The sequence below is a fragment of the Danio rerio genome, chromosome 10, assembly GCF_052040795.2.
Source record: "Danio rerio strain M-AB ecotype USA chromosome 10, GRCz13ab, whole genome shotgun sequence".
Classification (NCBI taxonomy): domain Eukaryota; kingdom Metazoa; phylum Chordata; class Actinopteri; order Cypriniformes; family Danionidae; genus Danio; species Danio rerio.
In genome coordinates this window covers 3,636,845-3,652,500 of record NC_141030.1, presented here as the reverse complement: position 1 = coordinate 3,652,500, position 15,656 = coordinate 3,636,845, and the positions used below count along the sequence as shown (strand labels likewise).

The following is a 15,656-nucleotide window of genomic DNA, read 5'->3' as shown; positions in this document are numbered from 1 at the left end:
CCAATGTATTAAAAAGGATATTTCAGCCAAAAGAAAAACATTTATTCATCCTCAAGTGGTTTTAAACTATTATGAGATTCTTTCTTATGTTAAACACAAAAGAAAATATTTTTTAACGCTGTTAGAAACCTGTAACCATTGTAACTTTCATAGTAGGAAATGCAAATACTATTCATAAAAACGAAACCCTAATTTATTAATGATTTACCCCAAAAGGCAGCATGTAAAAGCTAAAATAATATAGGGCTAGGTGATATTGCAAAAAGATTTAGCACAATACAATTTTTTTATATCATAATACAATTAGGAACGTTAGGATTTCTTTTATTTAACCATTTTATTTTAATTTACCAACATTATGAAGCAAATACTTTTAATAGTCAAAAACTAAAATATTGAAACAAAATATCTGACCTCTTTATAATAAAATAAACAGAAGAGACTCTTAAACCTGATTAATAAAATATGTTAATTAAATTACAAAGTTTGTGCAATGGTGAAGGTATATCAACATCTGTGAGGTGTGAATAATAATGATACAGTAAACCTCAAACTCTGTCAACGACACAAATTATGATAATCAAATCTGAGCTTCCAAGTAAAAGAACCAACCATCACTATTCAAATACATACTGCAACAAGTTGAATGACTGCTAATTCTAAAAGCTCTTTCAGATGGGAAGCTGGTGGCTGGGATGCACAAGAAAAGAAACCAAAAAGCCACTCTGGCGACATCCTTACATCCTTTTTTTATTTACAATCTCCTCACTGCTGCTATACGGCACTCATTTTTGCTTGTGTTGTTATTCTGACCTGAAGTGACAAAACTTCAAACCGATCTCTTTTTTTTTTTATCGTTATTGACAATGGTGTTTGGTCAGATAAATACCGTTTATAAATACTGATTCTGATTTTATCGTCCAGCCCTAGGCCCAAGCAAAGAACCCTGGAATACCCTAGCTGTGTGACTCAAATTAATAGAATTTAATAGCATTTCTCAGACTTTTTCCAAGTCATGATAATTCAATTAGTGTCAACATGTATTAAACCTATATATTTACATAAAAAAACATCAAAATAAAATAAAAACAGCTTTAAATGTTAAATTAGCGTACATTTTCAGATTTTTATAACAGATTTTTCATGCTGCAATGGCTAGTCAAATGCTGTTCTTATACATTTATCAATAAAATTCAGCTCTAAAAGTAAGTCAGTCAATAGCCACCGGTTTTTAGCATTTTTCAAAATATCTTCTTTTGTATTCAGCAGAGGTAAGAAAGTCAAACAGGTCTGTGACCAGTGAATAACGAGTAAATGATGATAGAGGTTTCAGTTTTGGGGTGAACTGTCCCTTTAAACTGTCGTCATTTGATATAACTGTGGTATTTAGCTATCTAATCTGTTTTTTTTTCTAGCTTAATTAAACATATTATATTCATTTCAAACCCAAACATCAACAAAAAAGTTCAAAAGTTGCAATGAGACTATAAAAAACACTTTTGTCTTAAATCTTTATAACTTTTAATTCACATAAGATAGCAAAATAATTAGTTTTTCCTAATTTTACTGCCGCCAGGTGGAATAAAATTAATACAAATAGATGTATTAGGAAATTACAGATAATTATAATTAATATATATGTGTGTGTGTGTGTGTGTGTGTGTGTGTGTGTGTGTGTGTGTGTGTATATATATTATAGATAATAAATAATTATTATATTAAATGTAATCTATAAATTATAGATTCTGGGGCAAAAAAATTTACAAAATCTGACTTTTTGTATCTGTTTATCATATATTTATGAAAAAAACAATAATAAATATGCAATGTTTTACATGCATCTTAAAATTTAGAGGGTTTTCTGTAAAACATAACCATTTTTATTAATCTACTTTAAAGTATGTGATCATGGCACTCTTTTAAAGTTAGAAAAGTAAATTTCTGTAAAAAAAATGTAATCAAAATGTGCAGCAAGTGGTTAAAAGTATATATATAGATTAAACTTAAATCAACTTTAATAGTTACAAATATCTTTAACATATATATATATATATATATATATATATATAGACACCATGTTGATTCTAAATGCTTTGGTTGTGAATGACAACACTCACGATGCATCTTCCCATCTCTGCAGACACTGGCTGTGGAAGCTGTGGTTGCATAAAGTGGTCAACACGCCGTTGACTGACTCGTCCATGCGCTCCAAACACACGGTACACTTGGGCAGCTCCGTCAGATCCATCACAGGTAAACTGGCCCCCTGTTTATAACACAGAGTTTCAGATCATTCAAAACATTCCAGAACACTGAGGCTATTGTTATGCATGTAAATCAGTGCTAGAAACATGGCGTGTTTGTTTGTGTGTGTGCACTCATGTGCGCTTGTGTTTTTAAGCAGAAACAGCTAGTCAACAACAACAAAAATGGTTAACCCTGGTCACTTACCTCTTCAGATTTGATGACTTCCGCTCTCTCCACATAGACCAACTGGCAGACGGCATCCTCAATGGAGTTGAACTGACGGCCGTTGCACGTTGTGTAGAAGCTGTCGGCATCAGCCTAACGAATTGAAAAGCACAGTTTAACCAGTTAAACTCTGCTGCAATTTTGGGATTTCCACCTGGATTTTTTCTACCCAAATTTAAAAGCTTCCCAAATCCACATGCAGAGGTGTAAATGCAAAAATTTGGTATGATTTTAAAGAAAACCCTTTGAATTTTCATAAAACGCTTTTGAAAGTGTTTAAAATATCTGTATATGTTGTCTGTGTTATAATAAACACCTAAAAAAAGAGGCGATTTTTGTACTTTTTTTTTAATAAACTCAAATTTGAAAGTGTACCTTTTAGGTTGTGTGTGGTTTAGCGTGCTGTAATTAATGTTGGTGGTTCCTGCACATGTCTGTAATCATAGAAAAAAAGAGAAATGTCTCCACCATAATCTATGCAAAAGTTATTGTATTCCAACTGATGAGAGGTGCTGTGCAAGCCACAGGGAGCGATCATTGTTTACATATTTCACTATTCTTGTGTTTGATCAAACATAATTCACTGTGTTTGGAGCACGTCAGACATATAAAAGGATTACTCATGCACATCACCTCAAAAACAGAGGAGAATGGCCCTGAAGCGCACAGCATAAGGTAAGAGATGACAGCTGTCTGTGCTATCTGGGGCTGCTTATTGATCATAAATGTATTGTTTACATTTCTGCGCCATGGAAACACCACGATTCATTCAGCAACTGTTTGATATGTGAATATAATTCAGCAAAAAGAATACTAGAACCATATAAGCACTCTCAAAAGCTTTCATTTGAGCTATAACTTATACATGTGCCATGAAAATAAACCAATGTTCAATGCCCAGCTCGGGTATCCAAAATACTGTGTATTTATGTGTAAATAACTTTTGTACAGTAGAATTAAAACAAAAGTGATGCATATATGCATAAAATATAGATTCTACACTTTCAAATGACACCACTTACGGAGGTCTGGTGCAATGCTAGCCCTTTAAATCTTAAAGCGAAAGTCGATGACGTCACGGACCCGTGGGATGGGGTGTTCTCCTGTCAGCCAAAGTAATGAACACAGCCCAGTGCCTACATTGATATGCACTGTTTACATTGCAAGAAGGTAAGAGAAGTCTCTTGAATACTGTCAGGAATTCAGCTTTTGGGATGGGGTTGGCCACCAGTAAGAAACGGTGAATGAGAAGGTTCTGGAAAGTGATTTTCCTGCATGTTGGTTTTGGTACCATGATGCAGTGCTCATTTATAGACTTGTAAGAGCATGTGGAGATAGGAGTGTGCAGGTACTATGGCTGATCTCTAAGCAAGCATCATTGCCTTTAATGCCTGATGAGGGTTGCATCCAGATAAAGAAAGGTGTGATGGGGGCTCTCTTGGGCTCGTTGAAGACCAGTCATGCAGCAGCATTTTAAACAATTTGTTGAGGATTAATTGCACGATTAAAATCCAGCCTATATTCCAACCCGTTGGTATTTCTCAGCTGGACTATTGCAAGGCTTTTCTGACTGGACAAGAATTTGAGCAGAATTTACGGAAGGCCTGACTTTTCTTATACTGAACATTTATAACCCCATTGAGACGACATGGACCATGCAATGACCAGTGGCGTAGTGCAAAATGCGGAGATCGCTGACGGGGCCCCCTGATGAAGAGAGGGGGGGGATACGTCATATGTCAATTTGCATATCACTGACGTCATCACGTTTTTACCGTTTATGTTTGTTTAAAAGCCTATGGTTAATAAAGGGGTATTTATAATTGCACTACACTTTATATACGCATGTTTATTTAACTAAAGTTATTGCTGTTTGAATACAGTATGTCATTATAGATATGTAGTGAATGTGCAGTAATCTCTCATATGTAATGAACTCAGACAAGTTCAGAAACTGTCACTAAAATATCTGTGATTGTGAACAAGAAAAGAATAAACGCTCCAATTAAATTGTTAAAATAAAGTAGAAGTAGATCGGTTTGACTGTACAAGGGAAATACCTTCACACTGCCTGTGCTAAATCATTTGTCGTCGGTACGCAGAGGGGTGATCTGCTCTCGGGCTGCAGGTGGGAGAGGCTGCTGTAGAGGACTGACTGGGCCGCCTGTCAGTGCTGTGAGGCGGGGGAGGGGCCGGCGGCATCACACGCAGCTCGTTGAGAAGAGTAGGGACGGTACAGTATGGACAAATGACAGTCTAAAAAAAATCTCCAATAACACCCAAAAAAGTCGCTAGATTTGTCGCTAGGGGGGTCTGAAAAGTCGCTAAATCTAGTGACAAAGTCGCTAAGTTGGCAACATTGGCGGCAAGCAATCAGAATGAAGTAGTCCACCGCTTGAGGTGTTCAGAGAACACAGACCTGTGAACTTTGGTTCCGACCACAGTTGTTCCCAAGAGTTTGATTATTGCGGTTGCCGGTGGATTATCAATTATTGAAAATCATGACGACGTGGGGCCCCCTAATCACGCGGGGCCCCCCCGCGGTGCTTGCCCTGCGGGCCCGTCCGCTACGCCACTGGCAATGACGTACAAATGACATAACATGACATGTGAAATGAGTTGTGGTCATCTACAGTTCTCCAACAACCTATCAGTCCTCACATCATTCTCTCAGCCGCAAACTGAAGTTTTAGCAAAGGGAATGGGTCATTTTACTGCCTGACGAGCATAAGCAGCATTAAATGTATGTAGTCTCTTAATTAACACTTGGTCTGCTCTTTAAAGCAAAGACAATAAGCAACGATAGGAGAATACTATCTGGAAACAGGGGGAACTCCTATTCATACAGTGTGCACATGTCAAAAAACATTACATAGCAAACACACCTGACTCCTGAACTTGACCAGCACCATGTACTGGTTTGGCGTGGAATCCCGGATAATCTTCATGTGCTCCATGACATCATTGTAGGGAGCCACGAACTTCATGAGGTCATGGCTGGTCATGGTGGTGGGTACCGTGAGGATACACAGCATCGCACTCCGCCTCACATCCTCCGTTAGTGACGTCATCTTACTGCAACGTGACATCACACAACACAAAGACAACAAGGTCAAACAATGCAGCATGGTGTCTGTTGTTTTAAAAGACTGTGTTTTCTTGGACAGTATAGGAAGTGTATTTAATACTTTATGTAAGGGTTCTTTCACACCTACACTTTTGTTTCGGTGTCTCGTTTGCCAAGTTAGCGCGGTTTGTTTGGCATATGTGAACAGGGCAATCGCGCTCTGTTCCGCGCCAAAGTAATCGCTCCGAGATCGCTTGAATGAGGTGGTCTCGGCTTGATTGAAACGAACCCTGGAGCGGTTCGATTGCAGTGAGAAAGCGATCCGATACGAGCGCGGTTATATCACAGTGTTTTATGGATATGTAATAGGCATACGGCTGTATGAAGAGAGAATTATGAGTATGGCGGAAAGTTTCGCGAGACCCCGGATGCCCGCAAACGAGTGATGATCTCCTGGTAATCTCGCATCTCCTTCCCGGTCCTCAAATAGGCATCGTCGCGCACCCTTCTCACCCCTCCCCAACGCGTTTCTCCTCAGACACGTCGCGCGCGCGCACCCTGTCAATCACCATCAAACCACCACCTCTCCTGACAGCTGAGCGGGACGCTGCAAAATAAACCCTGACACTCTGACCAATGTGAGGAGAGTTAACGCACACGTGACTTGTTTTAGCTCTTTTGGTCCGATTAGAAATTTTGCAGTGTGAAAGTGAACCGCTCCAGAGCAAAGAGCAACAATGTAACAATTGTAATCTCTGTTTCGGAACAACTGAATCGATTCACAGGTGTGAAAGAACCCTAAAAGGCTGTTTTGGTGACGGCAGCTTAAAGACGCCTCTCATGTGGAGAATGGTTTCCTCTTCATCCTCCTGCTAATGTAGATATTCATTTACACTGAGGAAGGGCTGAGGGCTGCTGAAGAACTACTAAGAGATTTCATCTGCTGTCTGGGCTTTCCATGCCTTTCTACACCTCCCTTTCTTCATGTGTTCAATACTTTTTCCCTGTGTCATTTCATTTTATTACACAGAACTTCATTTCTAAACTAAATTAGTTTTGTTTTCTTTGCATATATGGATTTCTATGGTTGTTACCAACATCCGGGGAAAATTTTAAGTCAACAGCACCTTTAGAAACATGTTTTCTGAGGAAAATGATGGCGTGTTCAATTCTTATTTCCCCCACAAAGATTTTTTAAAATACTGCAACTGTAAACATATCTATGCAGCACAGTACAGCTTATATAAATTGGAGCAGAATGTGTTTGATGATCCATTAAAAATATGCAATGAAGTCGGCATCAATATGGCCTAGTGGGCAGTGCTCCACATATAGCACTGCAACCATATCACTGCACTGCAGGCTTTCAGAGTTCAAGTCCTGACTTGTGTGCATTTCCCAATCACATCCCTCTCTCTTCAAATTTGCTTCCTACACTGTCTAGTCAAAATATTCAAATATGCAAAAGAGAATGAGACTCTCACTAGTGATGGTCTAACGGGTTGAGCTTATTCTCTTAATGAGTTATGGGTTAGTTTTGAGCATAACCTGTATTAAACCAATCAGAGTCTCATCTCCTATTCCTTTTAAGAGTCAGTTTTGTCACGCCATGGCACATTTGCTATTTACATGGCGGACTTTGTACATGGAAAAACTGAACGCTTCAATAGTGAGAAAACAGTTAAACAGAGCATCTGCAGCATTAGGATAAAGAACGAGCCTCCTCCATTCAGCCTCTTTCACTTTACTTTACTCTTTACTCCTTTACTTTCGTGAAGTAAGGAAATGGTGGAAATTCACTCCACTGAAGACATCCATTAGCCTACATATTTAATTTAGTTTGTTAAACGCAAAGATTTCCAACAAACGAATAAATGAACTGAGTTATATCCAAACACACATCCTGTTCTTATGCCCCATATGGTGATGCAGACGTTTCCTAAACCCCACAAGAGGACAAATCTTAACTTGTTTTTATTAAAACAAAATAAATATGCATATAATTAATAATACTACAAATAATAATAACACTATACAAAAGCAAATTGTCATGAATAAACTGAAAAAGCTCCCTGAGGCATGAAGAAGGCATGGAGGCAGTGTTTTTTTATATTTATGTAGAAAATAATACTTTTGGTAACGTTTTAATCCTTTAATTGTTTTCATATGTTAAGATATTTGTGTATCACAAAGAGTCCACAGAGCGGCGCAAATGGATTTACTATTTAAAGAATGTGGCGCAAAATGGGAAAAATTAGAGTTGAGTTGGTCTGAAAATAGCGACAAATCACGCAATACACGTGATTTCATATTTCAGTTTAATATTCAGAGATTATGACAAACAAAACACTTCACAGGACCTTTAAGTACCTGTAATAAAGTGTTCACTACTTATTTTCCCAAATATCAACAGCATTTATGTTTAATCACTGAATCGATTTGAGGATTGAATCAAAAATCTAATTATATCATGAGCTTGTGAAACCAAATCAAATCAGGACATGTGAATCGATACCCAGACCTAGTAAAAAAAAGAGAGGGTATTAGCATAGATGCAAAGCTAGACAGTACTAACTTAGTTTTGTAGAGGTGCATGATGCCGTGGACGATCTCCACCGATGGGTTTCCACTGAAAAAGGAGATCTGATCCGGCAGCTGTTTGGAGGGAGAGTCGGGTGTCATGTTCACATCTGTCTGGCTGACGTCACCTTCTTTACCTTCCTCAGCTCCTGAATTAATAACAGTCACTCATTACTGGCCAACTGGTGTCGAAATACAGTTGAAGTCAGAATTTTTAAAGTTTTTTTCTCAAATATTTCCCAAATGACATTTAACCGATTCAGGAATTTTTAACAGTATTTCCTATAATGTTTTTTCTTCTGGAGAAAGTCTTATTTGTGTTATTTCGGCTAGAATAAAAGCTGTTTTATTTTTTTAAAACCATTTTAAGGTCAATATTATTAGCCCCTTTAAGAAACATTTTTGTTTCTGATTGTCTAAAGAGCAAACCATCATTATACAATGCTTTGCATATTTACCCTAACTTGCCTAATTAACCTAGTTAAGCCTTTAAATGTCACTTTAAGCTGAATACTAGTATCTTGAAAAATATCTTAGGCATGTTAGGGTAATCAGTAGGCCCACACGAAATCTGTGCGCGCAGAATTCCGCAGATTTCTGCCGATTTTTAGCTCATCATTAATTCTGTTTATTTACTTGAGTAAATGTGTGTGAATCTAAATTTATTTTGTTTTTTAATTAACTACAGTAATATTATTGACTAATATGAAAGTATTCATCTGATTTATGTACAATACAGTTTGTAAAGTAATATTTTCTGTATTTTAGTAGATATATTATATGAGAGACTTGCTTTGTTAACCCAATAAAGTGAATCTAATTAGATTTGCAATTTAAACATTAAATAAAAGTTAAAAAGCTATAACTTTTTATTTCACTAATTAAGGTTTTAGTTATGATACTCCCGAAATAATTCCGCAGATTTTTACCAAAATTCTCCGCAGAAATAGCAAAAAACGTTTGCAGATTCCGTCTGGCCCTAGTAATCAGGCAAGTCGTTGTATAACACAGTTTTTTTCTGTAGGAAATTGAAAAAAGAAAATTTACCTTAAAATTTTTATTTTTTATTTTTTAAATGCTTTTTTTGTAGGTGAAATAAAGTTAAAAAAAATAATATAAAATATAATATTAAAAAAAGTAAAGAAAAAAATATTATCTCGAAATACTGTGGAACTTTTTTTTTGCTCCACTGAATATCACTTGGAAAATATCTGAAAAAAGTTGTACTTTTCACAGGAGGACTAAATAATTAAAACATCTCTTAAGCTAACTAATTAAGTCTCCAACCACTTTTTGTTAAATAATAAATAATTATTTACGGCATTTTGAAGTCCCCGCAATATCAATATTGTCCATGTTGATTATCCCTATATACTGATTATCGGCATGTGTCTACTTGCGATGCAAACCTGTGCTGGGCTGAAAGGTCTCGATCACCATGTCGCTCATGACGCGGCTGCCTAGGTGCTGATGGAGGATCGCTCCTCGCTCCAGGTCCGTTTTTCCACCCAGCGTGGCTTTCGCAGAACCCAGAGCTTTCTCTCTCATCTCGTCCTCAGACATCTCTGACACTGAGGGACACAGGAGAGGAAAAGCTGTGACACCAGTGGAAAAACAGCAACATAAAGGCCTCAAAGGGATTCTAGAAACGAGCTCCAACACAACCAGTGCTTGAATGCTCTCGTTCATTGTGATTCAGTCCAATGTGAACACAAAAATCTGGTTTTGGCTAAAAAAAAAAAACAGTTGAAGTCAAACTGATTCGCCCTCCTGTGAATTATGTTTTCTTTTTAAAATAATGACGTTTAACAGAGCAAGGAAATTTTCACAGAATGTCTGATAATAGTTTTTTCTTCTGAAGAAAGTTTGGTAACACTTTATAATAACTACACACTATAAATCATTTATTAAGCATTAGCAAATAGTGAATTCATTATCTGTTAAGCATTAACTCTACAAGTGTTAGTAAGCAGTTTAAAACTGCAGCTACAAATGCTCCATTCTTGACTTATAAGCACCTATATAATGTGTTTAATCATTGTATTTTCATACTATGTTAATGATTTATTTTTCATTACTAAATTAAGTATCGAATTATTTACCAACTGTTTGTATTTAAGAGTAGTTGAGGGTTTTTAGGATCATTCAGAATGAGTTAGTAAATGATTAATAAACTATTGAAATCAACATTTATGTCTTATTATTCAGGCATATATTAATACTTAACTAATATGTTAATAAATGCTTTATTAACTTAACTTCATGCAGTTTTGTGACCTAATCTAAAGTGAGGACTATTCATGCTATATAAATGCCTTATAAATGACTATTAAAGGCTCAGTATCAAATGAACGATAATCTTTTCTAAAAAGTAAAATTACTGTAAAGTTTAAACATTGCAAAATAACAGGAGTGTCAAAATATGACATCCAACTGGATAAAACAACAACAACAATATAATAATTTAACATTATAATAAGATGTAAAGTTTAATCTCTACAGTGATTCTATTTTAGATCAGGTTGCAAAGATTTATTTTTCATTTGAAGTGCAGTTTCATTAGTGTATTAATTGTTTTCCACATTGCACTGTTTTCATAAAGTGTAGTCTTTAAATGAAGAGAAATGAATAATGTCTTTTTTTCCTGTTTAGAATTTAACTGAGCCTTTATTTGTCATGTATAAGGCATTAATAAAGCATGAATAGTCCTCACTTTAGATTAGGTCACAAAACTGCATGAAGTTGAGTTAATAAAGCATTTATTAACATACATAGTAACCATTAATATATGCCTGAATAATAAGACATATAAACGTTGATTTCAATAGTTTATTAATCATTTACTAACTCATTCTGAATGATCCTAAAAACCCTCAACTACTCTAAAATACAAACGGTTTGTAAATAATTCGATACTTAATTTAGTAATGAAAAATATATCATTAACTGAGTATGAAAATACAATCATTAAACACATTATATAGGTGCTTATAAGTCAAGAATGGAGCATTTGTAGCTGCAGTTATAAACTGCTTACTAACACTTATTAATGTAGAGTTAATGCTTAACAGATAATGAATTCACTATTTGCTAATGCTTAATAAATGATTTATATTGTGTAGTTATTATAAAGTGTTACCGAAAGTTTTATTTGTTTTGTTTTGGCTGGAATAAAATCAGCTTTTTAAGATTAAATAATTTAAGGTCAATATTATTAGTACCCTTTTTATTAGCAATATTTGTTTTCAATTGTCTACAGAACAAACCATCGTTATACAATGACTTGCCTAATTAAACTAGTTAAGCCTTTAAATGTCACTTTAAGCTGTATAAAAGTGTCTTGAAAAATATGTAATCAAATATTATGTGCTGTAATCATGGCAAAGATGAAATAAATCAGTTATTAGAGATGAATTATTAAAACTATTATATTTAGAAATGAGTTGGAAAAATCTTCTCTCCGTTAAACAAAAAATTGGGGAAAAGACATATACACGGGGGCTGATTTTTTTTTGTTAAATAGTTAAATTATAATAACTTTGACTTCAATTGGGTGTGTGTAAACATTTAGAAAAAGAAAAGAGACATGACCAATTAGCAATTCTGTGAATTTGGGATTTATATTTAAATTTTAATTTATTTTGCAAACAACTGATCACATTTGTTACAAATATAAAACAAAATTTTGTCATTTATAGCATTTTTTGTTGTTGCATAAAATAACAAAAAATATTATATTCATTTGCAGATGCAATACCAATGTTTTATCTCTCCAATACGAAGAACGAGAAGTAGCCCATTGTAAATTACATATATTAGCCAATCCTCATTTGAGATAACCATACCACTCAACACAAAATAAAACAAATCAGACTTTCTCCAGAAGAAAAAATATCATCAGAAATTCTGTGAAAATGTCCTTGCTCTGTTAAACATCATATGGAAAATACTTAAAAAAAGAAAAAAACTAATTAAAAGGGGGGCTAATAATTCTGACTTTAACTATATATATATATATATATATATATATATATATATATATATATATATATATATATATATATATATATATATATATATATATATATATATATATATATATATATATATATATATTTGACTGGGGAACTTTTAATAAGTAGTAAGTATTTGTTATTTAATATAATTTCTTTAGCATTGTCTATTATCCATCGCACTATATTGTTTTATATCAACCTTTCTGTGCATTTCATTAGATGGTAATACTATGGAAGTGTCATATATAACATGCAACTTTAAAAATAATATATACTTTTAACATTTTTAATTTTAAATGGGCAGAAATTTAAACATTAAATGTAATAACATGTATTTTTACTATCTTCACCATCACTTGATTTGAATAAATGGTCATAGTTGGGGTCACTTCTAGTACTATATATTTAAATGCCATTTTAAAAAAGATTGCGGAAAAGCTGATTTTATCTTCGCACATTTGTTTATCGTTAGAAAATGACAACTAGTGACATGCTCCCTATATTGTTTACTATGCTACTTTGAATATTCGGGCTGAAATCACATGTAAATACACCACCTGACAAAAGTCTTGTCGCCTATTCAAGTTTTAGGAACAACAAGTGATAACTTGCCTTCTAGTTTATCATTTGGTATCAGAAGTGGCTTAAATGAAAGACAAAGGCCTCTAGATTACACTTTTTTTTACCACAATAAAATATGATCATGCCTTAATTTTTATTGATTTCATTAGGACAGTAAGGTCTGACTTTGCTGTTTTGTCACTGAACAAAAATAATGTCCAGTATAGAATATAAAGTCCTGCTGCAGTGGAGACAGAATGAATATTGTGTCTGACTCCATCATGAGCTTGGAGGACTGCATCCATACATCTCTGCACTGACTCAAATCACTGATTAATAAAGTCTTCTGGAATGGCAAAGAAAGCATTCCTGCAGGACTCCCAGAGTTCATCAAGATTCTTTGGATTCATCTTCAATGCCTCCTCCATTATAAAGCAGACATGCTCAATAATGTTCACTCTGGTGACTGGGCTGGCCAATCCTTTCTCCTTCACCAAACTTGACTGATTTCTGTGAGAATCTTGGGTATATGAGGGTTCCAGTAGGTCTTCTGCAGTATTTGTGATGATTGGGATGCAGTTCAACAGATGATTCATCTAAAAAATCCACCTTCTGCCACTTTTCAAAATAAAAGTCAAGTTATTATTTGTTGCTCTTACAACTGTGATCGACGACAAGAGTTTTGGCAGGTAGTGTATGACTTTAAAACAACTTCAGCACTATTTTATTGATTATGAACAATGTTGTAGTGATAGTCAATGGCTGCTTATATGATTTCCATATTTTCATTTTATAAACAATTACTTTTCTGAAATTATATTATTAATAAGAAATAAATGTGCGAATACAAAAGCAACTTTACCTCAATTTAAAGAAGCCCTATTTTATGGTACTTTGACATGGTAGTGCTTTTTTTATACCACAGTACCATTATGATAGTTTTTATTCAGCACCATGGTAACTTAGACAAAGTACATGAGGTAAAGTTGGTTTATAATCACACATTCCCACAATATATGCTATCAGAAAAGTATTATTTGCAATTATAAGTTGTCAATGTTCAAAAATAAACGAGTGTGGAAATATAAAAACGACTTTACCTCAGTATTTCGAAGTAGGCCTATTTCATAATACCTTGAGAGGGTAATGATTTTTTTATCAGTACCATTATAATATTCAGCTTTTATGCAGTACTATGATTATACCATGGTAGACAAAGTAAGTCTCTCGCTTATGTATCAGTATAGGAGTGAAACTCACCGGCGCAGTAGTGAAAACCCTGCGGAGAATCAGACTGATCGGCGAGCTCGAGTCTGATCACAACCAGAGACACACTCATGTGTTCAGCGGTACACAAAAATATCACAACAAGCAGCACAACTCAACACAACACTGCTCCTGTAGACACAAAACAAAAATACGACCCTTGATATAGCTCTTATAGCAGAACTACATGCCATAAACGATTATTAAATGTATTATTGTTTATCTTTAGAAGGAAAAGAGCAGTGACGTCTGAGAATGAAAGATAAATAACTGCGCTGCTGCTTCCGCGACAAATAAGCATTTCAAAATAAAAGTCCTCATTGAATATTTATAAGAGACTTTCAAAAGCTGTTGTGTTGAGAAATGTCATGGCAGCATTGCGATAATAGAAATTAAACTTATTTTAATAGTAATTATATTTATTATGCTAATAAGACTACATATTTTATTCCAAATATGCCAGTGCACAGTAAGTAAGGAAATTAAAATTTGAAAACAATATGCTAAAATACAATTACATAAGGTGGAATCTAAATATTAAACATACATTGAAATGCAGCAACAGCAAATTGAAATTATTTACAGAATTTTTATTGCAAATAATTACAACTTGATTAGTTATTGAAGCAATTAGTTGTGATTATCTATGTATGAAGAGTTCAGATGCAAAAACCTCAAAACCTCAAACCTCAAAAATGAACATTTTTTCTCATCCTCCTTTGTTTATGTTGAGATATTTACTTTAAAAACCAAAAAAGGACTTATTCTTTGCCATGATATTACTTTGATATTACTGAACATACCAAAAAATTCATACAGGAAATTAATTAATTTGGCAAGTTATTGTATAACGATGGTTTGTTCTGTAGACCAGTGTAAAAAATTATCGCTTAAAGGAGCTAATAATATTGACCTTAAAATGGTTCTTATAAAAATTAAAAACTGCTTTTATTCAAGCCGAAATAAAACAAACAAGACTTTCTCAAGAAGAAAAAAATATTTTCAGACATACTGTGGAAATGTCCTTGCTCTGTTGAACATTATTTGGGAAATATATATATAAAAAAATCAAAGGGAGCTAATAATTCTGACTTCAACTGTATATGTGCAAAAACACAGTCTTTATTAGGAAGAACTCCTTATATAACACCATACTATTGTAATACTTCTTGGATTTAGAAATAAATAAATAAATATAAACTATAACATTGTTTGGATTATCTGAGTTTCTTCTATTGAACACAAAATAAGATATTTTGAAGAATGTTGAAAACCTGTAACCAAAGACTTCCATGGTATTTATTTTTCTACTATAGAAGTCAATGGTTACAGGTTTCCAGCATTCTTCAAAATATCTTCTTTTGTGTTCAACAGAAGAAAGAAACTCATAAAGATTTCACGCGAGGGTACATTTTATATAACGCAAACAATTATTAAATGTTTATTTTATTAAAGAAGAATGGAGGAAATCAATAAAAAGAATGGTTTAAATAAACCTGGTTTGTTTCAGCTGCACAATGACAAACCACAATGTTCTCCGAAATGAGTGTTAGTGAAAATTCTCAACAAATCTTCACTCTATCTAATCTCTGATGGTTGAGGGTGTAAAAATGTTTATTTTTAAGTCTGACAGAGCACTTTGTGTGTGTGTTTGTGTGTGTGTGTGTGTGTGTGTCTGTGACTCTAAACTGCAA

At 34.2% G+C, this 15,656-nt stretch overlaps 1 protein-coding gene across 2 annotated transcripts in view; it reads right to left on the bottom strand.

The window, feature by feature from the left end:
- The window catches only part of brap (BRCA1 associated protein), a 24,847-nt gene extending 10,576 nt beyond the window's left edge, over nt 1–14,271 (bottom strand). The window contains 6 exon segments of one of the 2 annotated variants that reach the window (NM_001002466.1): nt 2,118–2,266; nt 2,452–2,565; nt 5,358–5,547; nt 8,115–8,268; nt 9,529–9,690; nt 13,957–14,271. In NM_001002466.1, coding sequence (NP_001002466.1) covers nt 2,118–2,266; nt 2,452–2,565; nt 5,358–5,547; nt 8,115–8,268; nt 9,529–9,690; nt 13,957–14,035 — 848 coding nt within the window. In that variant the 5' untranslated portion in view covers nt 14,036–14,271. 2 annotated transcript variants of the gene reach the window in all.
- Nucleotides 14,272–15,656: the final 1,385 nt, after the last annotated feature.